Below are 23197 nucleotides of genomic sequence, written 5' to 3'. Positions count from 1 at the left end.
ACTGCTTTTACAGATCACTGAACTGTCACAGAAATGCTGTTAAACATGTGAACCTGTGAATGTCACATGACCTGAAAAAAAAGAGAGAAAAGGGTGATGAACAAACCTGCCAAAGGCTTTCCCCTGAGCTGACGGTCTGGCAGAGTAATAGTACTGTTTGTACTCGTCCATCCAGACTTCAGCCGCCCGCCGGGTGTTCCTGCGTGGACACACACACACACACACACACACACACACACAAAACACCTGCTCACTCTCTGTAATGACTGTAATACTGCGAGCATTCCTGCAGACAGCTTTAATGACACACATGAGCCCTCAGATGTCGGAAAAATCACCACGTCTCCTTTAGAAATGTCCTCCTCCTGTAATTCTAGGTGTGTGTTCCAGTGAGGACAAACAAGATGAAACTGTCTGGGACCAATCAGACAGTTTTAGAGAATCTATCTTTCCTTTAAGTCTGCAGCTGTGCTCTCTGCAATAATTCTTCTGTTGTCTAACCTGAAAGCCTCACATCACACTGAGCATGTGCAGCCCAACGCAGCGACAAGCTTAAGCGTTATTTGCTTCATCGCTAACTTTAAACAGCTCTGATGTGACGGATAGCTTTCACTGTGGTTGGCAGCTCTGAGGATGTAAGCAGAAAACCTGCCCACTCTGCAAGTGATGCTTCGTGTGTGTCTGTCTGAGGAATGTTTGACCTTTTCCTGTCAGGTGTATTTAATCTGAGCTGCCAGTCTCAGCTGTAAAAACGCCGGGGGGGATGATTTTATGTGACTTAACTCTTTTGTTAGAGAGAGAAGAGGAGTTAGATTTGCACTTCAGGGTAGTCCTACTTTGCAGTAAATTTCAGTGTTGTTACTTAGTGAATATATAAACTAGGGCTGTCACTTTAACACATTAATTAGATTAATGCACCGCAATTTGTTGCACCGCAAATTAATGCGTTATAAAAACTAATGCAATTAACTCATTGGCTGCCTCAGAATCTTGAACGATCTTTCAAGACCCAAATAGTATTTTTTTCTATGTAAACACCAAAACTACCTAAGAAGGGTACTTTTTTTATTGCGTTTGTCTCGGGTGCTCCATCCTTTAAACCTCTCCATGATCTCCTTCGTCTTTCCTCACAATCACGCCGCTCTTTCTCTCTGAACTACCATGACACATCCTCGTCTCGCTATGCCTCTGTCATCTCACATCTTCTCTTCATTTCCATGCTGAGCTCTACTCCAAAGAGCGCACCACTCTCACCCAAAGTAGTTTATGATCATGATTTTGATTGACAAGCTCCGCAGTAACCCGCCCACTGAAAAACACAATTTACTTCTAAAGACGCAGTAAACGGTTGCCATTGAATTGAAAAACTTTGGGAATTACAATTCTTCTCTTCCTCTTAGTGTATCCATTTGATAATTCAATTCAATTCAAATTCTTTATTTGAGAAACTTAAGTAGAAATGAGATTAAAATGTGATTAATTAGATTAATTAATTAAAAATCTTGTAATTAATTAGTTTAATTTTTTTAATCGCCTGACAGCACTTATATAAACACATGAAATTCAGGAGGAGTCAAACTGTGCACACAATTTAGCACCCCTACTCTACAATTGAAATGTTTTTGGCTGGAAAGATTAAAAACTTCCGATTTTACCCCAAAACAGTCTAATTGATGCTATTAGCAAATTGTTTTACTTGGGTCTGCTGATTTTGATTGTTAGGGTAAAAAGTTTCATGCTATCTCTGAAAAGAAAGAGAAATGTAAAGCTTCCTTGTGAAACTTTTACTTGCAGATCAACTTGTGTAAACCATGCACCACCTCCGACTTCTGAAGCTACAAGTCCAGCAGGTGAAGCATCTTGGCAGTAAATGAATACATTTTTTTATACTGTAATATTACTGTGCAGCTCACAGGATGTCTTTCAGATGATCCCACTCACTTGATGTAGGTGAGAGCGTTGCCTTCTGGGAAGTCGTAGGGGTGTCGCTTCCTGAACACGTGACCAACGCGGCTGCAGGGGAGAATCTCCAGGCTTCCTCCGCACATCCACACCCGGAAGGAAAGCTCTGCAAGAGGAAGCCATGCAGGGGAGGAGGTTAATGTAGTCCTCACACTGTCTGATACACACTTCATATCCACACTCAGAGTACACCTGCTTTGTCTCTTCTCCCGCAGGCGACAATAATCTGTAAAGCATCAGTCTGAAAGATGGTAAATAAAGGCTCTGCTGTCATTTAGCTTCTGAGGAACGACAGAGATTTGGTAAAATGGGCCAAAAGCATTAGATGTTGTAAATATAAAAGCATCAAAATTCAACATATAAGTCACATTTTGAATTTTTACTTCAATATAATATCAGTGTCTTTGCACTGGCATGTTCAAACTTCAGTTTATGTCAAAGTTCTCAAAGTCCTACACCTCCAGCAGGACTCTGAGGGCATGTAAAGATGTGTAATATCTTGGTTGTATTACTGGTGCAATCTAAACATGTGCAATACCTCAACCAACCTCTTTTTGTTCTGTTTATTGTCTTTACCTTATCTTTTTATCTGCCTGTGCATATTTCATACTTTTATTTTGATTGTACATTTTTTCTTATGGTTAAGTTGTGCACAATTTTTTTTCTAGCTACACTTATTATAAGCCACCACATTGTTGCTAGGCGCTGCCCTGTTGTGGCTGCCAGTTGCAGCAGCTCTCTCTTCCTTGTCCGTTTCTTGTAATTTTTTCATCTCTTTTTCATCATTTTTGCATTTGGAGTGGATCATTACGTTGTATGTTTCATTTGCTGGTCATGGACACCAAACTGGTTTTGTCTTCAGTGATATTTTTACTACTTTTTCTCCTGTGTTTGTCTGGAGATCCCACATGTAACCAGGAGCATTGTTTACATGTGAACTCTGCTGTTAGCAGCCTGTAGCATGTCAGTGCTAACTGGTGCAAGGCCTGATGTTTCCCCACAAGGTGAGGACAATGTGCTGGTTCTCAGGTGTGAGCCAAGAAGTGATGACATCGACCTGTTCTTCCATCCATCGTTATTGGGAACATAGGATCTATCTCCAACAAGATGGACAAGCTAACTGTGCTAACCCTGCAACAGAGGGAATACTAGATGGCAGAGTAGCATCATGCTATTTACAGACATGGCTAATGGAACTAATACCAGGCATCAACGCCACATTGGAAGAGCTTCACCTGCTGTGAGCAGACAGGATCCAGGAAACAGAGACTGAACAGACTGCTGAAGAAGCTCAGTCCTGGACCCTGTTGAGGTGGAGGCTGGCTGAACTGGACAATGATGGACAAGCTGTCATCATCTATTTTCTTATGGGCCTTTTTGCACTTTCTTTACACTTTCTTCTTTTGTTTTCTTAATTGCTGCAGTGACTCCTCCTGAATTTCCCCTTGAAGATAAAGTATTTTTTCCTTCTTCATCTTGAAGCATGTGAAGCAAAGCTTCTTGTCTGTTCTAATCTGATGGGAATTCAACTTACATCACACCTTAGGGTGAGGGCCTTCTCAATGTCTCTTGCAGCTTTAGTTTCAATTGTGCATACTTCTTATGAATTGTATCTTTTTCTGGTCCACAAGATGTAAGAAAAGAAGAAAACTATGAACTTCCTTCATTGAAGTCAGAGATAACATCTGCAAACTGTTTCATAAGTTGTTTCATAAATCCACAAATGTGAAGTTTGCTGTCTGGAAAGAAACCAGAAAGATTTTCCAACAAACAAACTGTACTCAGCTGATTTTGATCTTTTTGTTTTGGGATTTGATTTAACATTCTAATGATTCTCCTGTCCAACAAATCAAAGTGCACGCATCTTTTCAGGAATAACTTATTTTTGATGAAAACAGCTTGAATGAAGTGCAGAATGAGGGCTGAACAGGAATCAATCCTACGACCAGCACAGGAAGGACTGTAGCCTCTGTACGTGGGTCATGAGCTCCTCTAACTGAGTCAAACCAGCACCTTTAGAAGCTTATTGTGTACAGAGATAATCTGAGTAGGATGCCTGTGGAGGAGGATTTATAAAAGTCAGTTATTCAGTGATCAGCGAGCTCACCAAAGTTTTCTCCTCCCCAAATATCCATGTGGGTGTCGTACTGGCCCAGGTGGTTGAACCAGCTCTTGTCCATGACAAAGATCCCGCCGGCAATGACGGGAGTCCTGCAGAGAAGAGACGAGAGGAGCCTTGTTTGATATCTGTTCTTAATCTTTAAGATACTTAAAAGACCAGGGCCTTCATAAAACATTTGGACTCACCTGATTGGCTGCGTGGGATCACTTCTCGCCATTTTTTGCTCAATGGGAATCTGCTCCCATTTGAAGTGCAAACTCCAGTCAAAGCCTGAGGAGAGTAAAACAGAGTAATGGAGTCAGATCAGATGTTTAATAAATAATAACTATGTCCAAAGCATTTTTACAATGCCAGAAGGATGTTTAAGAGTTCCTGTCAGAAAACTTTTCCTCATTGTTATTCCAAGAAAACTTTGCATTTTCCCAGACTCAAGCTCTGAAATGACTTTAAAGAATTGTAATGATGTGGTTTCAACTGAATGATGACAAACAGGGGTTTTCCTTAACTGCAGCTGTGTGTTTGCAGCTGTTATTGTGCATGATTTGTGTGTTTGGTGTCCTTACCTCCTCTCAAGTCAGCAGAGGCAGCCAAGTAGGCGAAGTTATCCAGGCTGATGACGTCTATGATGGGGCTGACCACTCGTGTGTGATCCTGGAGAGAGTAAAAGCAAATTAGAACATACATTAAAAAAATAAGTGTGGTGCTCAAGCAATACAACTGCTTTGCTTTCATTTTGAAAAGCATTTGCATTTGCATTATTTCCATATGGACGCACTTGCACTCATGAGTCCTGCGCATGAACAGTGACAAATGATGAAGTTCAGCGAATCCAAATACAGATCCTCAATCACTGATCGTTTTGACTCGGCTGTTTGAACAACTGATTTCCCAAATGACTCCAAGATTGTAAACCATTATCTTGTGTTTTGTTGACTTTGTCTCTTTTTGTGTTTTCCCTCTGTAACTTTGTGGTTTTTAAGCTGCCTGCCTTGGCCAAGTCTCCATTGAAAAAGAGGTTTTTAATATCAGTTGGACCAACCTGATTAAATAAAGGTTTAATAAATAAACTTAAAAAGCACTCAGAGATTGCAGACCTCCACCAAGCACAGTGTGATTGTCACGCAACACTTAAGTCCTACTTTTATGTTATACTCCCTTTCAGCAGACTGTCTGCTACAATTTGGTGTTAGTTGCAGGTTTGGATGATAATTTGTTTCCTGAAAGTGTTGGAAATTATGATGACCCAGTACATATTTCATATTTCGGATCTTAGTATCCAGAATTTTGCCAGGATCTGGATCATACTTTTACATCTTTCAGAAATTATGGTGACCTTGTCTTGTTTTGTTTTGCAAAGCAATCTGACCATTTATCCTGGAGTTATATACACATATGGTGAAAACATCCCTATCTCACAATGATAAAGAATGCTTTAAAAAAATCCTGGATCCAGGCGCTGATCTAGATCACCTCCAAAATTTAATCACTTCTTTCTTATCCCATTTTGATCATTTCCTGAAAATTTCATCAAGATCTGTTTGTTGCTTTTGGAGTTGTGTCGTTCACAGACAAACAAACAGACAAACTTTCCTAAAAACACAACCTCCTTGGCAGAGGTAATAAAATAATCATTTCTCAGCCACCTTAGAAATTTACCCAGATTTCAACACACTTGTCTAAGCCTAGAGGAGACTTGATTTTTCTCGCTGTGAGGGTATAATGAGGTGAAACACATTTTAGTTATTGTTTTTTGTAAAAAGTTGTTATAAGGATCTTCAGTAGACTATTAGTGGATCTACCTGGCTACAAAAACGTTACAAAAACATACTTAGGACCTGACTTTCCTTCAGTGATCGGGGTCTTGACCTGAATCAACGTCTGATTTTGCATGTCAGATTAACCAGTTCTCCGTTTACTCCCCTAAAAATTCCTGACTGTGACTGTGAAGGATTCTGAAGGGGAAGGTGACAAAAATAACAATTTTTTTTTTTCTTTCGAGAGTCTTATCACTTCTTGACTCTCCCTCCCTACATATTTTACAATCCCTGAAAAATATACACAAGAACAGCAGCTGTCAATCATCGTTAAATGTGACATAAAGCCTTGTTTTTAACCTTGTATAACAAATGAAAATGAAACTTCAGAAAAAAGAGGACTTGAATACAAGGCAGCCAAATGATATCTTCAAATCACCACAACATTTGGACATGAAAAACATTTCTGTGAAGTGTATTTATTTTTTAAAGTTTGACCACAGCCCATCTGGAATTACTGGAGAGCTGGATTTTTTGGCCTGTACTGCAGCCGGCCACCAGGGGGAGCAGTTTTTGTGGTTTTTTTTTTTTTTTTACAGTCTAGGGGGACACCTGTGAGAAAGCAACTTTGGAAAATGTTCAGGGACAGAGTTTGAGACATTTTCAGGGGTGCATGTCCGACAAAGACTTCTGTTCCTCTGCAGAAAATCAATTTATTGATTACTTTGCATTCGTGGAGAGGGCCACCACAAAAAAGAAAAAGACTTCAAGGCTAAATTATTTGTCCTTAAGTGTGAGGAGTCACTACAACTGTTTTACTGCCACTTACCTGATGGTAATCAACTATTCTGAGGTGAGTTGTTAAGTGTGTGTGTTCATAGGATTTTGAAAATAAAAATCAGTCCTTGTTGTGAACGCTCTTGTTGTGAACACTACCCCTCTTTTTTCTTTTCTTTTTTTCATTGTGTTCCCACGCTTTTATACAGTTTATGATGAAATCATGAAATTAAACTCTGAACTATTAAACAACATCCTGCTGAAAGTGCAACATGATCCACAAAACACACAGAAGGGGGCAAGAAATGTTGATCACTGATGGTCTGAGTGTGTGTGTGTGTGTGTGTGTGTGTGTGTGTGTGTGTGTGTGTGTGTGTGTGTGTGTGTGTGTGTGGTGTGTGTGTGTGTGTGTGTGTGTGTGTGTGTGTGTGTGTGTGTGTGTGTGTGTGTGTGAATGTTATCTGCATCTGTCTGTGGATGTGGATCTGCGCCAACACTGCTGTGTGCCCATGAGGCATCTGTATGTGTGTGTGTGTGTGTGTGTGTGTGTGTGTGTGTGTGTGTATGTGTGTGTGTGTTGGGAACAAATTAAATGACTGTTTCCAATCTGAGCTGAACCAAAATGAACTTTGCTGCAGCAACAGGAGCAGGTGAAGAGCGAGTGTGAGAGAACAGTGTTTATAAGAAACAGCTTCTTAATTGACAGATACTTAATGAGATCTAAATTTTCTGTTTTATTCGATAAGGCGTGAAGACCGATGTCACGGATGATCTGTGTTTCTCTTCTTAACACTTTCCCACTCTGTCTGGATTTATAACCTTGTCAGAAAGCGGTCATTTCCTCTCTTTGTACATCTGTCTGCTTTAATGTTTCCCATAAAAGACGCTCTCTCCTGTGTTTCTGCTGTCAGTGGACATGTGGAAGTGACATGATTTATTCCATGAAGGAAACAGAAGGAATAAAACAAAGAAGATAAAAACTGTAGAATTGAATAAAAACCCTCCATAACTGAAAGTGTGTCACTAAATTTCACGGCTTCGAAACGCTCTTTGACGTGTGCAGATCTCTTTTCCTCTGCTTCATTGCCCAGAAATGCCACATCAGTGTCTGAGTAGAAGAGTAACAGAGGATGCACTGTCTGCATGAAATCACTGAATCATTTCTTTTCCATGCATGCGTATAGCTCATACAGCATGAGGAGAAGTTTCCCTGAATGTGGTGCAGATCAGGCTTCATATAAAGGGGAAGATGGGAGATAATGCGCCTCGGGGACGTCTCCCTTCGCCAACCAGTGAGGCTGTAATTTACATCCATCAGTGTTTCCCACAGACTGGAAGAAGTAGGGGAAACAACTGCATCAGATTTTTTTTGTAATTATCCTGAAAATGAATCAACGGCATCCTTTAACAGGATAAGTTTTATTAGAATCAATCTCAGAAAATGACTCTGCCCTCTTAAAAACTTTCTTAAAATTCAGGTTAGACTGCAAACAGCCACAACCTTTACAAAAGTCCTGCATGGTGAGTTGAACGCAGCAAGAAATGACAAATAAAAAGAAATAATCAGCAACAGGAAGTGTGTAGAGATGAATAAAATCACTTGACACAAACTGATATGTGAAGCACAGTATAAATAAAGTAATACTGCATATCAGATTAACTAGAAGAAACTCACCCCTGAATGCTGTCAAGTCATATTTTAACCAAACTTTTTGTTGGTTAAGTAGACTGCATTAAACGTGGTTGTTTTAGCCACTATTATGCTACAACATGCTTACTTTTCGTATATTTAAGTTCCTCCTTAAAGATGCTATGAGAAGGATCTGTTTTAATTGCGCTCCCTCAGCACCTTGTGGTTCGGCGTGTGTTTGTTTTTGGAATTAAATGGAGATCAGATCAAAACAAATTTCATTTGTTCAAGACAACTTTTTACTGGATACAACAAGCTGAGGTAAGGTATTTATCAGTACAGTTACGTAGCATTAGGATTTAAAAACAAGACATCAATCTGGCTATATGTTAGCAACATCGTCAGCCCGGTGCTCCGACATATCTGTAGCCTTGCGTGACTACAAGCAAACACGGTCAGTTTGTATGAGGTTTAGTAGCTGTTTATATTTAGCGCAGCTGTCAGTCCGGTGCTCTAAGACATGTATGTAATGTGTAACATCAGTAAATCCTGGTTAGCTATGTCCTGCCAGTCATCTACCAAGCAGAGCTAACAGCTAATTAGCCTTTAGCTCGTGCTGTATCACTCTCCCGTTCATCTTTCTTCTGCTCTTCTGTTCTTTTTCTGTCTGACAGTTTGGCCCCAGTGTCCACCATCACTACACAATTAATTACAGAAATTGTTTTTAGCAGAGAAAAACACAGATCTCTGTGTTTTATCTCTTCTCACTACTAAACTTTGACAGCTGGCGTGGTGTCATCATAGAGACATGAAGACATGAAGCTGGCCATGAATCAATACAGTCCTGGTCAACCCGAACTGGAAGCTAAGAAGTAACAGTTTAAAATAACCTGTAACCAGCAATATTATTGCTGATAATCTAATTTTAAAGTGTGGATTACGATCAGGCATAAATCTAGAAGGGAGACTTTTTCAAGATCACTTTAAAACTCCTCACAGCTCCTTTAACTTAACTCCCATAAATTCCTGTTTACTCACATAAATTTCCATGGAAAGTTTCCAACTGAAATCCCTGGGATTTCGCAACCTTGGTTTATTTATTTTATGTTCTGGCTCAGTTCTTTTGTGGTCCAAACACAAACTGGTGTCACATAGGGCACCAGTACGAGGATGATGGGTGCTTCAGACTTCTAAGGTGCAAAACTGAGGGACACCTGTGAGAAAGCAACTTTGGAAAATGTTCAGAGATAGAGTTTAAGACAATTTCAGGGGAGCATGTTCAGTTAAGATTTCTGTTTCTCTGCAGAAAATCAAATTATCGATTACTTTATATTTGTGGAAAGGGCCATCACAAAAAAAGAAAATCAAGATTTCTTGTCTCTTACTTCCTACAAAGGTTCCTGAAGTTCACAACTTATCAACAATGAGCGCGCTCTGTACAGTCTGTGCCCTCCCTGACCACTGCAAAGGAGCACTCATCACAGACACTCCCAAAATTGTCTCAAATCTTAACTGTTTCAAGTTATTTATTTGCTTATTTTAAAAAGAGAAGGAAATTTTGAAGTACAAATTGAGATTGGAGTGAAATAATCAGAGGGCAGACTGAGAGACACATCCACTTAAAGGCTGAAGATGGTGTCCTCTTGGATGGCACAAGGCCAGCTTTATAAAATTTACTTCATGTGTTTCTGGGACTTTGAGTTTGCAAGAACGCGAAGAATCTGAGGGAATGGTGAAGATCTAATTAGCTCATCCTGAAATCAGAGAGGATTTTTTCACTGATTTATAAGTTTCCTAAAATACAGCTTCAGTGGAAAGAGAAATGGCCATAGAAGTTTTTTTTGTGAAGTTGACCTTTGAGTTATTTGGATAAGAAACCCCATTAGGTGATGTTTTTGTGGTACTGTGTTACAAAACTGAATCAATTCTTGCCAAAACAGCTTTTAAAGCAATCACGGAGACCTTTCACCTCACATCGAAAGTCCAACCAGATCACCCAAGAGGACATGAAGACAACTTACAATGATAAATTACAAGGTGCCTCTGCATTCACATCTGTAAATTGAAGTTACGTGCAACAAAAAAGTGCATTGTTGTTGATATTTCAGTCTCATTGTTCAAACTTTGCTGCTCCAGCTCCTGCAGCTGCAGCAAAAAGAAAAAAATCTATTGTAAGAGCTGAGTTTGAATCCTTTCCCTCCAGGTGTTCCTGGATTATGGCATCCACCAGACTGAGAGGGATGGACAGCCTGATAATGTAAAGCCTCTGGGCATGGCTGCAGAAAAATCACTCTCACAAAAATGTGATGGCAAAGGAAAAAAAGAAGGAGATATGACACAGCCTGAAGAAAGGCAAGCATGCAAAAAGAATCCATCTTTCGTATTAAACAAGACAGATCAATATGTTTGTTACTGTTTGAATGAATCATGCAGCTGACTCCACTGTGAGGAATATCTGTCGTTACAGATTAATCCAGAAAAACCTCGGCCTCGCTCATGAGGTGTCAGGGAGAGTCTAAATTTCTAAAACCACAAGCCACAGACCGTCAGCGCTCTATATTATTTGTGATCAGCGAGGAGACACATGGAGGCATCAAACATGCAGGGATGACAACTTGTTAAGTGCAAAGACGATCTCTGCTGCAGCATCTCCTCTCCTCATTCAGATGCTAGCTGTCTGGCTGTCTGGCTGTCTGGCTGTCTTTTGAGCACAGGAAAGAGGTCTCTGGTAGACGAATGAACCCGGGACGGGAGTGAGTGCAGCCAGGCAGACGAGCTGGTGAATTATCACTGAGCCCGGCGCTCATGAACACCAGACTGAGAGATTGTAATGCAAGCTAGATGAGTCACAGCTGCCGCGAGCTTGGAGGATGAGTGTGTGGAATCTCATACACACAGAGAGTGAGTGAATAAACGATGGGCATCGACTCAGAGTGAGCAGAGTCCTCTGAATAAAACATTCATGTCGGGTTCTGAATTTGGGGTTTGAATATCACGTTTGTTGCATGAAGAGCTTTGGAGTACATTTGTTTTCTGAACAAACATCCTCAGAGGCTTCCAGCAGAAAGTACATCTATATGCAGAAAATAAAGTTATGTGGAGCATAACTTGGTTTAATGAATCCTAAAAAAATTGTTTTCTTTGAGATTGATAGTGTGAATGTGTCTCTGTCAGCTCCCAGTGTCACAGCTTAAAGAGTGACCCAGTAAACTGGGAACCTTGAAATGAATGTGTCAGTGAATATCCACTTTACAACAGCTGCTAAAACACTGAAGAAATCCTTGGGAATGTATCCCAATTTAGTTTTTTTGAGCCGAAACATCAGCTGATTTCCAACGCGTTTATGCTTTAAAGGGGGAGTGGTTTGGTGTTTTACACGCTCTAACAGCGATGGCTTTGTCACTTTCTCTTGTCTTCTTTCTGCGATAATCCCAATCCAAACCAGCACAGGCTGAATATCTGAAGTGCTAACAGGCTAACTACAGCACTACCATAGACTGTAGAATAAATAGACATAGTCTAAATGACATCACTTGTCTCTTTCTGAAACAGAGTTTTAAAGCAAACTATCAACAGAAGCCATATTAGGAATGGAGCAGGCTATAGGGTTCCCACCTGTCAATCAGCTGAGCTGTGCCTCTGGTTGAGCAAACTTGCTATCTTAATATCTTCTCAAGTGCAGAGTTTGAAAATTGTGTGTTGTTAGTTAAGTTAGCTATTCAGTCTGCTCAGCAGAGGCTATGAGGGACAATGAGATAACCTGAGTAAAGCCGGGTGACAAAAATGATTATTTTTTTCTTTCCTGAGTCTAATCTCTTCTTGGCTCTCCCTTCTGACACATTTTACAATCCTCAAAAACAATACACAAGAATGACAGCTGTCAATCATCATTAAACATGACAAGCGTCATTTTTAACCTTTCACAATTAATGAAAATGAAACTCTTCAGAAAAAAGAGGACACAAAAACAAGGCAGCCCAATAATATCTTTAGACCACCACAAAAATTGGATGCCAGAAACATTTCTAGGAGGTGGATTAATTTTTTAAAGTTTGACCACAGCCCATCTGGAATGACTGGGGAGATGGATTTTTTTTTTTAAACCTATACTGCAGCCAGTCACCAGGGGGAGCAGTTTTTGTGGCGACAATAGGCAAAATTAAGGGGAACCTCCTGGAAAACCCTTCAAACAAACTCGAACTGCACATGTCTACCACTCATACACAGCAATGTGAGTAAATGTGTGTGGTCTTTCCGAGCGCACAGTAGAAGAAGTGAGCTGCATCAGTGCTGCAGCAATGCCCCATTACCTCGATGAATAACTTTTAAAGCAGTGTGTGAACTCCAACATTTCACCACACACATCCTGGAAGGACCCAGATGTGTAAACACAAAGAGCGAATCAAACTTGTAAAACTGACGGCAGCGAGCCTCACCCGTTTAAGACTTCAATTGTCTTCCTTATCTCATCTGTTCACTGAAAAATATTGTGTCTCCTAAATCTAAATTTGTTGTATGGCTACACATTGCCACTTTTCTGAGGGATTGTTTACTGTCTTTGTATATTTTCATCTCAAACGGTAACACATCAGCGCTGGAATCCTTCAGTTAGCGCCTGTAACGTTATATCAGACGCTCTTTTGAGCCGTTAACCTGGCTCATGCAAACCGTTGATCCATTTTTTTTTCGCCACTAGTACAAATGGTCCATTTTCCCTGCTAATGGCTTGTCATGCATACGGGCCCTGATCATGTAAGAGACTCATTTTAGAATTCAAATTTGACTGAGCTAAATGAAAAAACCAAACCCCTTCAACCAGTGCTGGTGTTAGCGTCATATTTGCATTGCAGAGAGTGAGAGCAGGGAAAACCTGCTTATTTATCACAATAAGTATGAAGGTTTTTGACAATCATTGAACTTTTTCTTGATTAAATGTTGTGAAAAAAGGCGTTTGGTTCACTAAAAAAGCGTGGAAACAGAGAGGGTAGATAAGTATGGGAACTTCTCATGAAAACCTTCTAAAGTCTCATGAATGAATAAAAGGAGCCGAGCTGGGACAGATGTGACACGCTGGAGCCAGTCTGAGGGAACATCGCTCTTTGGCTGGACACGATCTGGTGCAGCAGCTGGTCTGAGCACAGTCACAGGTTTGTGATGATGTCAGGAGACGGACGAGGGCCAGCAAACGGCTTATCTCAAGTGTGATGAAGGTCTATCTCCACAGCTGCTGCCTCTCAATCAAATGATGGACACTTAAGTTTCTGTAGGTCTCTTAATCATGTATTAAAATTCTGCGCGTGGTGCGTGTGTGTGACTTTGTGGAATCCAGACATAACTGTGTTTCTTCCTGTGGGGACACCAGTGAAATAAATGCTAATATGAGTGGCTGGATTTGCATTTCCTCCTGCTTTCAATTGAGACACATTCATGCGTGGATGTGATCTTAGAGTCCCTGGTGGGCTGCTTAATTTAATTAAGGATACGGTGAATGCAGAGAATCTTCCTACTGCATTAAAATAATCAAAAAAGAGCCCAGCACGCAGCCTGCAGCCGGAGCTAATGCTGTCACCGTGAACAACACAAAACAGACCTGCTAATACAGAGAAACCCCCGAGGAGCGAGTGGGAAAAAGGCACCATACTGTTTCTGTTTCCAGCAGCGGCTGAGCGGAGCGCGACATCTGGTCAGACTTAAAATCTTAGCTGAACATTCAGAGTGTTTATTCAACTACATCAGTGCCAACATATGACATCAAGCCCAATTAAATCCACCATGAGAAGGAGGAAAAAGTCCCTAAAGAGTGAAAAAAGGCTCCTGCTTCATCGCATGTGTCGGCGGTGTTTATTAAGTGTCAGGTTGTGCGTCCGTACCTCCTTCACTCTCTGGATCATCGGCTGCAGCCAATCAGCGTTGACCTCGCAGTGGCTGTCCAAGAAGGTCAAGATGGAGGCCGAGGCCGTGTTGGCTCCTCGCACACGTGACCGGATCAGACCTGAGGGAGGCGCACAGAGGAGAGGACACAGAAGAGACCTGTCAAATATCCTTCCTCACTGGAAGACAATTTGATGCTCGGTCATGTTTGAGAAGCGCTGGAGCTAAACCGCTGGTTCAAAATGTCACAAAAGTGGACGTTTGGCTCAGGAAGAAGTTTATTAAAGGTCAATTCCACATTTTTAGACCAGCGCTCAGTTTTTTTACTCTAAATCTGGGGTTTGATTTACCATGATGTACAAATAATTACCTCCGACAAGGAAGTAACAAACAGATCTTGATAAAATTTTCAGAAAATGTTCAAAATGGGATAAGGACGAAGTGAGAAATTTTGGAGGTGATCTGGATCACCGTCTGGATCCAGGATTTTTTAAAGGATTCTTCATCATTGTGAGATAGGGCTGTTTTCACCATATGTGTATATAACTCCACCATAAATGGTCAGATTGCTTTGCAAAACAACACAAGACAAGGTCACCATAATTTCTGGCAGATGTAAAACTACGATCCAGATCCTGGCAATATTCTGGATACTAAGATCTGGAATATGAAATATGTACTGAGTCATCATTATTTTCAACACTGTTATGTGACAAATTATCGTACAAACCTGCAACTAACACCAAATTGTAGCAGACAGTCTGCTGAAAGGGAGTATAACATTAAAGTCGGACTCAAGTGTTGCGTGACAATGACAATATGCTTGGAGGAGGTCTGTGCTCTCTGAGTTTTTGCAGTTGCTCTGGAAGATTCTTCAACCAGAAGCTGCAAAGTCATCTTCAAGATAAATTATTACTTATCAAAGTTCGCTACTGCTTTAAATTTTAAGAACATCCCAATGTTTCCAGTCCGAGTTTCTGAGTGTCTTTGGATGCTGAAGGAAACTCCTCACTGATCTCACTTTGATTTTCTTCGACCTGATTTCTCTGGAGAAACAACCCATTTCATGAAGTGTTCAGATGCTCTGTCCCTCTTTCATTATTCGTTTCCTTTTCCTGCTCATTTTTATAACATCACACTACTTTCACTTCAGAGCTGTCTGATAATGCGATGGGTGTTGATAAGATTTTATTGATGCCAGTGCCCTTATCGATTTTGCTTATCAGTCAGATTCTTTATCAATCCCTCCTGTGATTTTTCTATGATCAAAAAGTAGTTTTACAGGTTTTCTGTCAACAACATTTTATTGAGTTTGTAAATAAACAAATAAATAGGTGTGAAACTGGTCACTGGATCTGGATATAAAGTAAAAAGTAAAAATCTTTAAACACAGTCAGTGGATCCTAGATCTCTAGACATAAATAAATAAATCAGATAATCTTTGTACAGTAGTTTCTTTTTTGGTAAAGTGAAGAAAGCTTTCAACCACTTCAGTTGTCTTGGAAATCCTGTTGCTGACTAATGAGCGTGATTGACGTATGGCACGTCACGTGTTGTTGACATACACTGGAGAAAACTGAAATCTTATCAAGTGTTTTTGTCTTATTTTCAGTAGAATTAATATAAGCCACATTCACCTGACCAGTCCTGAAACACCTCATTTTTCAAGTTATATAAAGACAAAAATGAGGTCTAAATTGCTTGAAAAAAGTAAAGAATTTTTGCCAACAGAACAAGAGAAAAGTTTGTGTTAAGACATTATTTTAGCAAGTTTTTCTTGTTTCATTTGCAGATCTTTTTTTTTTTTTTTTACTTATTACAAGCAATTCAGACCTCACTTTTTGTCTTAAAATAATTCGAAATAAGACATTTTTCTGGACTGATAAGTTCAATGTGGCTCATGTTGATTATATTAAGACAATTTTACTTACAATAAGACAAAAAAAACTTAATAATATTTCATTTTTTGTGGTGTAAGGTCTGGCTGCTCTGGTGTAATGTAAAGAATCAAAAAAGGAATCATTAAGCATTACGGCCAACCATGTGGATGGATCAAACCATTTTTAATCAAGTCTTAACAGGAACCTAGTTGCTTTCATCCACACAGAGAGGGTTTGGAGGAATCAAGAAAACTTGAGACACCTGTTAGAACTGGTACACTGCAAAAAATTAAAATCTTATCAAGTGTTTTTGTCTTATTTTAAATAAAAAAATGTCTTGTTATATTTGATAGGAGTCACATTCAATTTATCAGTCCAGATAAATTGCACAAAGCTTTGCTCAAAACTAGAATAATGTCTTAATGCTAGAAAAAAATTTTCTTGTTCCATTTGTAGATTTTTTTTTTTACTTGTTACAAGCAATTCAGACCTCATTTTGTCTTTCAATCACTTGAAATAAGACACTTTTACGAGCTGGTCAGGTGAATGTGGCTCATAAGATTTCAGTTTTTTGCAGTATAGCAACTTTCATGGCTTGATCGATCTACATTCACAGCTTTAAGTCTTTAAAGGTTTTTTTTTTTTTATTATAAATGTTTATTATTTTTTCAATTTGGGTAAACTTTCTTTTTTCTTAACCTCCGACAGTTCAATACAAACATTTGTACCATTCCAAGCTCCTCATTGGACGTGAGGTGCTTGAATATCAATAAAAAACTAGAAAAACATGGGTTGTTCTGAAACATATACAGATGCATTTCTTCTGACTGGATTTGTTACATTATGTTCCTCAAACTCACTCCGATCACAGAAACTAACACCTGTGAGCGAGTTCAGGCAGGCTGCCATCACGAGCGGCACCGACTTCCCGTTTGACGTCATCTCACCATCACCTGACAAACACATCCTCTGAATCCACAACACTTCAGCTGCAGGCTTTCTGGTCTCTGTCTCTGCTTTGCCACCACTTTCCTGCGCTGTGTGTCTTTAACCCTCAGCCTCACCCCCTCCCCCAGCAGCTGGGTTTAGGATGTTATTAATACCCGAGCCTCCTCTGCAGAAGATTTCTCAAAAAAAGGAAAATCTGTGACTCAGCGTGTTTGCCAGTAAAGTTTCTTTATGGCTGTCTGACTCCTCTGCTTTCACATGCTCTTCTCTTCTGTGTTGCATCAGTTACCTGCCTGCAAAAATCAGAGAAAAAAGCAGCCCAGTGAGCCTTGAAATGCAGCGCTCATCTCCAGTTTTTAATCAGCCTCTCTGCTCCTTCTAAAAAATTCAGACCTTGCTCACTTCGCTCATTAAACACATTTTCTCTCCTCATGTTTCTCTGATATTTACATTTGACTTTGAGGTGCAAAAGCCTCCGAAACAAGCAGCCCTTTGAAATGAAGCCTGATAATTGGATTAGTCTGAAGTAGAAACCAGACTGTGTCTCGATTTTTACCCTGCAACCACACAAGGATGGCTGTGAGAAAAAGTGTTAATTTAATGCTGGGAGTTGAGTCTATTTTAAAGACGGCTGAGCTAAGAGCAGAGACGCTGACGGCCGTGAGGAGGACTGGTAATTGGAGGTGTCTTTCTTCATTAAAAACGTGTCTCTATCAGATTAAATAGCTTATACCTTTGGGGAGCTGAGGATGAGGTTCATTTTCTGTAGCATCTACACTTACTTAAACACATACATTCTCTCAAAGACAAAGATTTGAACACCCAGACTTGAGAAGTCATTTGAGAAGCTAATTGTGCTTTGAAAACCAGGAGAAAAAGCAGCCTTGAGCAGGTCATGTTTTAACGAAGAAGATCAAATTCTCCTTCTGTCCGTCTGTTTGGCTCGCTGTAACATCTCGCAGCATCAGCAGGGTGAAAACAATGGATTCATTTCTGGTCTGCAGGAATACGATCCCCCCGGGAAGGAGTGATTACTGTCGACATGTTTTTAAATCAAACTCCTCAGAGATGCAGCTCGTTAGGAGCCGGATCAGAAAGCCTTTAACGACGAGTCTGAGCAACAGAGAGCTAAAGAGAATAAACAGAATGTAAAAGAAACAGACACAGGGGCTCGGCTCTGTGCTCTGTTTACACGCACAGAGAAAAATAAATTACCAGCAGCACAGAGCAGCACACACACCATCCTGCTCAAATGTTTGACACAAGTGCCTTTTTCAACTGAAGGGCTGAGATTTGCAACTTTTAATGTTTGAGAAAAAAACTCACATGAGACGAAAACGAACAATGTGCTCGTTAGCGAGTCTCTTGATACTTCGTCTCCTCCTCTCTGCCTTCATGTGGTTTCTACTCAAAACATAAACTTTCAAAACAAGTCCAAAAAATGTTTTTTCTCTTTACAGAGCAGCTCAACAAGATCTTAACAGATTGGCACGATGTTTTAAGAAAATGTCCTCGAACAAGAGGAAAATCTGTATCAGTGAGAGACTTTCTCATCACAGAGAGATTTGTTTGTTTTTTCAGAGCAGATCAAAAAACGGATAGTAAACGACTCACAGCTCTGTGAGAAATCATTGAGGGGATGGAAGACATCCGCACGTGGAATAGAACCAGAATAATGATGTTGTATTTCAGGATTGATAATTAGCATAGTTAATAGTTTGATTAAGTATGGTTTAAAAATGACAACATTCACTTTCCATTTACAGTCACGATCCTTTCAGAAGTTGACTCTGTGGTGTATTATAATTTCTGGCACCTGACAACAAAACAACCGGACATTTTTATGCTGGGCACAGTTTTGATTCAGGGTTTAAAGAATGCTAGCTCGCCTAAATAAGTGGATCTAAAAATGTTGCTTCTGTTTCCAAAATGTGTAATTCAAACAATACCATACAAAAACTTTCCAATAAATCAGGACCAACCAAGGATAACTGTAAAACCAGCGGAAATATAATCAAAACAAAAAGAATACACATTATTAGAACGCCAGATTACTCCATGGAAGCTATAAATCTGAATTTGCCACTGACGTAGCCCAGATATTATCTGTCAGGCTGTGTAACAACAACATCCTGCCTTCTCATGCTTGTTTGTGTGACTGTGGGTCCATTTATTATTAATGCTCCAGCGCTCTGAGACCGCAGGCTGCAGCTTTTCGACGTATTAAAAAGAGGAAAGTCAATGACGCCTGAAGGTGTGATTCCATTAAGAGCTGCCAAACATAAATCAAATGTTAAAATCAATCCAGAAAGTGACATGGGCAGCAGCTTCTCTCTCTTATATGGCATCCATTTGGAGCCTCAAACATCTCATGTTGACAAACATTCACTTCACACGCCATGGTTTGTTTTCTGCCGGGGTAGCTGAGACTATTCTTAAGTAAACTTGTGCTCCTTTTAGCTCACGTACTATGTGGATGACAGTTGGGAATTATGGGCCTGAGTCCAATATGCTCATGTTTTGTCAGCATGTGGTTGGTAAGCACAAACAAAGTCTTTAGTCTGCAGTGAGAGCAACAACACAGGCAGGATCGGCAGTAAGCAGGAGGGATTACTGTGAGACATCCAAACAAACTGCTTTCTGTTTGCAGAACTTTTTATTTGGAGGTCAAGGATTTCAGATGACTCAGAGATAATTTCATTCAGAAACATTTTGTAGTAAATAGATCAAACGGAGCCTTTAGTTATTTATTATCGTGTGTAGGGAGTTATAACTTTGATAATCTAAGATTGCTTGTGTTTTCAGAAAAAAAAGATGATACATTCAGGAAACTTATCAAGATTGGATGCTTTATTGTAAGTTAAAATGTTTAATCATTTTTTTCTGGATGTAACATGTGAAGAGATGTAACAGCACCAATTCCACCAATCAGGAATAAGACAGGAGTCATATGATCATTTCAGTGTTTTAAAGTAAGAAAGTACTTACACTCAGGAAGAGTACTTAAAAAAGTGACTTATATTGGAATAAATTGTAGTTTCGCCGCAAAACTTGATGCATTTTTCAAACTGCTATGCTAATACAGCTAGCTAACCAGCTGCTGACAGGGGTGGAGAAGGCTGTAATACATCTTTAAAGTGTAACAACCATCCCTTTGCATACAACTGAGGACACTTTCTTGGTCTCAATAATTTAACAGAGTGCCTACCCAGTGGACCGTTTGGAAACTCGAAGCAAAAGGAAGTATGGGTAAAATGTGCCTCATGCAGTCTCTGGGCCCACAAAGCCCGAAATCATTCATTTGTCATCATCATGGCTCTTTGCTAAGTGTTGCTTCGGTATCAGCTTGTTTCAGAAGCTCTCTCTTTGTTGTTCTTTTTCCTCATTTTTGTGTCTTACCTTTTTGCCCCTTTTTGTCTTCGAAGTCTGTCATTACGTTTTATGCCTCATTTATTGACCATTGATACCAAACTGGATTTGTTTGTTGCAGTTTTTTTAACCTTATACACAAGAGTTCAGCTGTTAAAGGCCTGTAGCATGTCACTGCTAACTGGTGCTAGGCCCAATGTTCCCTGCAAGCTGAGCAGAAGGAGGCAAGGGGGACGTTCTGTTGCTGCGGTATGAGCCAAGAAGAGATGACATCAGCTTGTCCTTCTATCTATGGTTATGGGGAATGTAAGCTTTATCTCCAATAAGATGAATGAGCTAGCGATGCTAACCCAGCACCAAGGGGAATACTATACAGAAGAGTAGCATCATGGTATCCATAGGTATAGATAACGAAGCTAAAGCCAGATACAAATTTTAAATTTGAGGTATTTCACTGACTGTGAGCTGACAGGACACAGCCTACCTCAATAATGGGGTAGGTGGTAACAAAGGAGCACCATGTGTTTGACATCACTTCATGAGGTCTGTGATAGTCTTGCAGAGGTTTGAATTGGTGCAATTTGTTGTACACAAATGTGCGTACTTTGCTTTAGAATTCTGAACTCTAACTCAAAAATTCACTGAGTTTACGATCCTGAACCAAAAAGTGTTACAACCATACCTGGTCTCCCCCACACCACACGTCACCAAATTCTTTCTGGAATTGGACTGTTTGGTCTTTCAGTGCACAGCAAAACGTATATGATCAGGTTCGCACTGATTGCAGGAACATTTAATTTCTAATGAATCTAGTCCAGATTCTGATGAATATTTTTGCATCTTAATCCCTTTAATTGTTCTCTTTCCGTCTGCTTAAAAAATCCCTCTACATGTATTTCCTCAAAGCTCGATGTGTTTGATTTGAAATGACGTCTGAACACTCACCCTCTCTCCTGCCGTTCCTCAGGCAGCGCACTTTGGGGATCTGAGCGAGCAGCTGGCAGTCCTCAGCTGCAGGAGAGAAGAGCAGAGGAGAGCAGAGAGGGATGTTATGGTGGAGGCTGAACACACACTGACAAAAAAAAAACCCCATCTCATTCTCCTCATGTTCTCATATCTCACACTCTGCCACTCACACAACACACAAACACGCCACGCTGCCACATGGAATTAGCACGCATACATAAACATAAACACAGTCGCACAAGGAGATATTTACACGCGTAAACACCCTGAGGGCAGGCTGCTTACACCACCACCACCACCACTGCACAACATGACCTGAACACAGCATCCAGCAGTGCTCCATCACAATCAGACACATAAACACAGAAAAGACAGAGAGCTTAAACAAAAAACTTCATTTCACTGCACATTGAGATTCAAAACGCTGCTTTCCATAAACAAATCCAAAAAGCAGCTTGATTCCCACCGTCCACGCCTTTTTTCATCATGAGCACTCTCAGAAACACAGAAAGCATCAACAGATGTCAGCGAGGAAATCAAAGAGCTGTCTCTGAACCTGGATCTCCAACCGCAAGTCCAGGTTTTTATAATTTTACGACAAAATTCAAAGTATGGTTTTAATGTTCTGATCATATCTTCTGTTTCTCTGAATGAGGTGAGTTAAGGCAGACATCATAACCAACAACCTTCAAACAGGTATTCTCACACTCCCACCCCTGAGAGGATTAGCATTAGCAGACAGTGAGTGTGATCCTGCTAAAGGATTGTGTCGGATCAGTCAGACCCCAGACCCCCGTCTCTCCATCACTCCGTGGTACCAACCAACGCCGACAGACGCGTCATAATCCTCCGTGATTGCACTTGCTGTGTTTACAAACCTGTCTGTTGGCATTTAAGCTGCCATATCACCAGGAACATGTGTGTGTGTGTGTGTGTGTGTGTGTGTGTGTGACAGCAAGAGCAGAAGTTATTAGTGCTTTAACGGTGCTCACAAGGAGGGGACAGCTGGTGTGTGTGAGGAGGGAGGAGGAGGAGGAGGAGGGCTTCAACTATCCGAAGAGGAAGAGCAGAAAGTCATGGATCACTCCCACTGAGCAGATGCTCTTTACTTTAAACCACATTGTGTTTGCTTGAGTGTGTGTGTGTGTGTGTATTTGATGCATTACATAATTAAATGCAGCTGAACACTGAGTGCTGCTACTTTACACATTGTGAATTTTAAATACTTTCCTGCTGGAAAAACGGCAGCATGAAGCACATTACAAACACTGGTCTACATCCACACATGTTCACATTTACAGTATGTTAGAGCGGTCATAAAATTTAGTCTAATTCGACATAATTTTAACAGAAAAAGTGAGTTAAAATTTCTCCAATTTCTTTTAAAATGTTGAAACATAAAGGATGTGATACTTCCAGGCCTGCGTGTTAACAAGTGTCTATTCTTATCTCCACACAATCGGAGTCACACGCTGCCGTCTGGACACGGAGCAAAGATCACCGTCCCTGATTAAGAACCGTGTCCTTATGATTAAGGCAAGCCTAAATAGGATTACTCTCAGGCATGTCTATCCCTCCTCTCTCCTCTCTCCTCCTGACCGACATCCCAGCTCCAGCCTCTCCGCCCCCATCAGCCGTCTGTCTGCCAGATCAGATCAACTGACTGACAAGCTCGCACTCTCACTGCCTCACCTAACCACCTGTTCACCCCCGGGATTCACTACGTTTATCTAAACTTAGCACACAGAGTCAGGAAGTCTTTGTTGTAACATTATTCTTGGTAATAAATCTTATACAGCTGTAAAGTCTGAGTATTTCCCTTTAAATGATGCCACATCTGTAAAGGACATACATTTGTGGAATAAGGAGCAGAGCTGACTATGTGGGTTGCACCTATTTGAAAACTGACAAATCTTCT

General features: G+C 40.4%; 1 protein-coding gene across 1 annotated transcript in view; it reads right to left on the bottom strand.

The window, feature by feature from the left end:
* The window catches only part of galnt16 (UDP-N-acetyl-alpha-D-galactosamine:polypeptide N-acetylgalactosaminyltransferase 16), a 50814-nt gene that overhangs the window by 8989 nt on the left and 18628 nt on the right, over positions 1-23197 (bottom strand). The window contains exons 5-11 of the mRNA XM_074692497.1: positions 21259-21324; positions 14116-14237; positions 4648-4735; positions 4270-4354; positions 4070-4173; positions 1942-2068; positions 107-199 (exon numbers count right to left, since the gene is read on the bottom strand). Of these exons, the coding sequence (XP_074548598.1) occupies positions 107-199; positions 1942-2068; positions 4070-4173; positions 4270-4354; positions 4648-4735; positions 14116-14237; positions 21259-21324 (685 nt within the window). The remainder of the gene's footprint in view (positions 1-106; positions 200-1941; positions 2069-4069; positions 4174-4269; positions 4355-4647; positions 4736-14115; positions 14238-21258; positions 21325-23197) is intronic.

Source organism: Halichoeres trimaculatus, unplaced genomic scaffold, assembly GCF_033239565.1.
Source record: "Halichoeres trimaculatus isolate MK-OKI-2021-1 unplaced genomic scaffold, fHalTri1.1 fHalTri1_scaffold_17, whole genome shotgun sequence".
NCBI lineage: Eukaryota > Metazoa > Chordata > Actinopteri > Labriformes > Labridae > Halichoeres > Halichoeres trimaculatus.
Note: the sequence above shows the minus strand (reverse complement) of the source record. Positions and strands in the feature narration are given on the sequence as shown.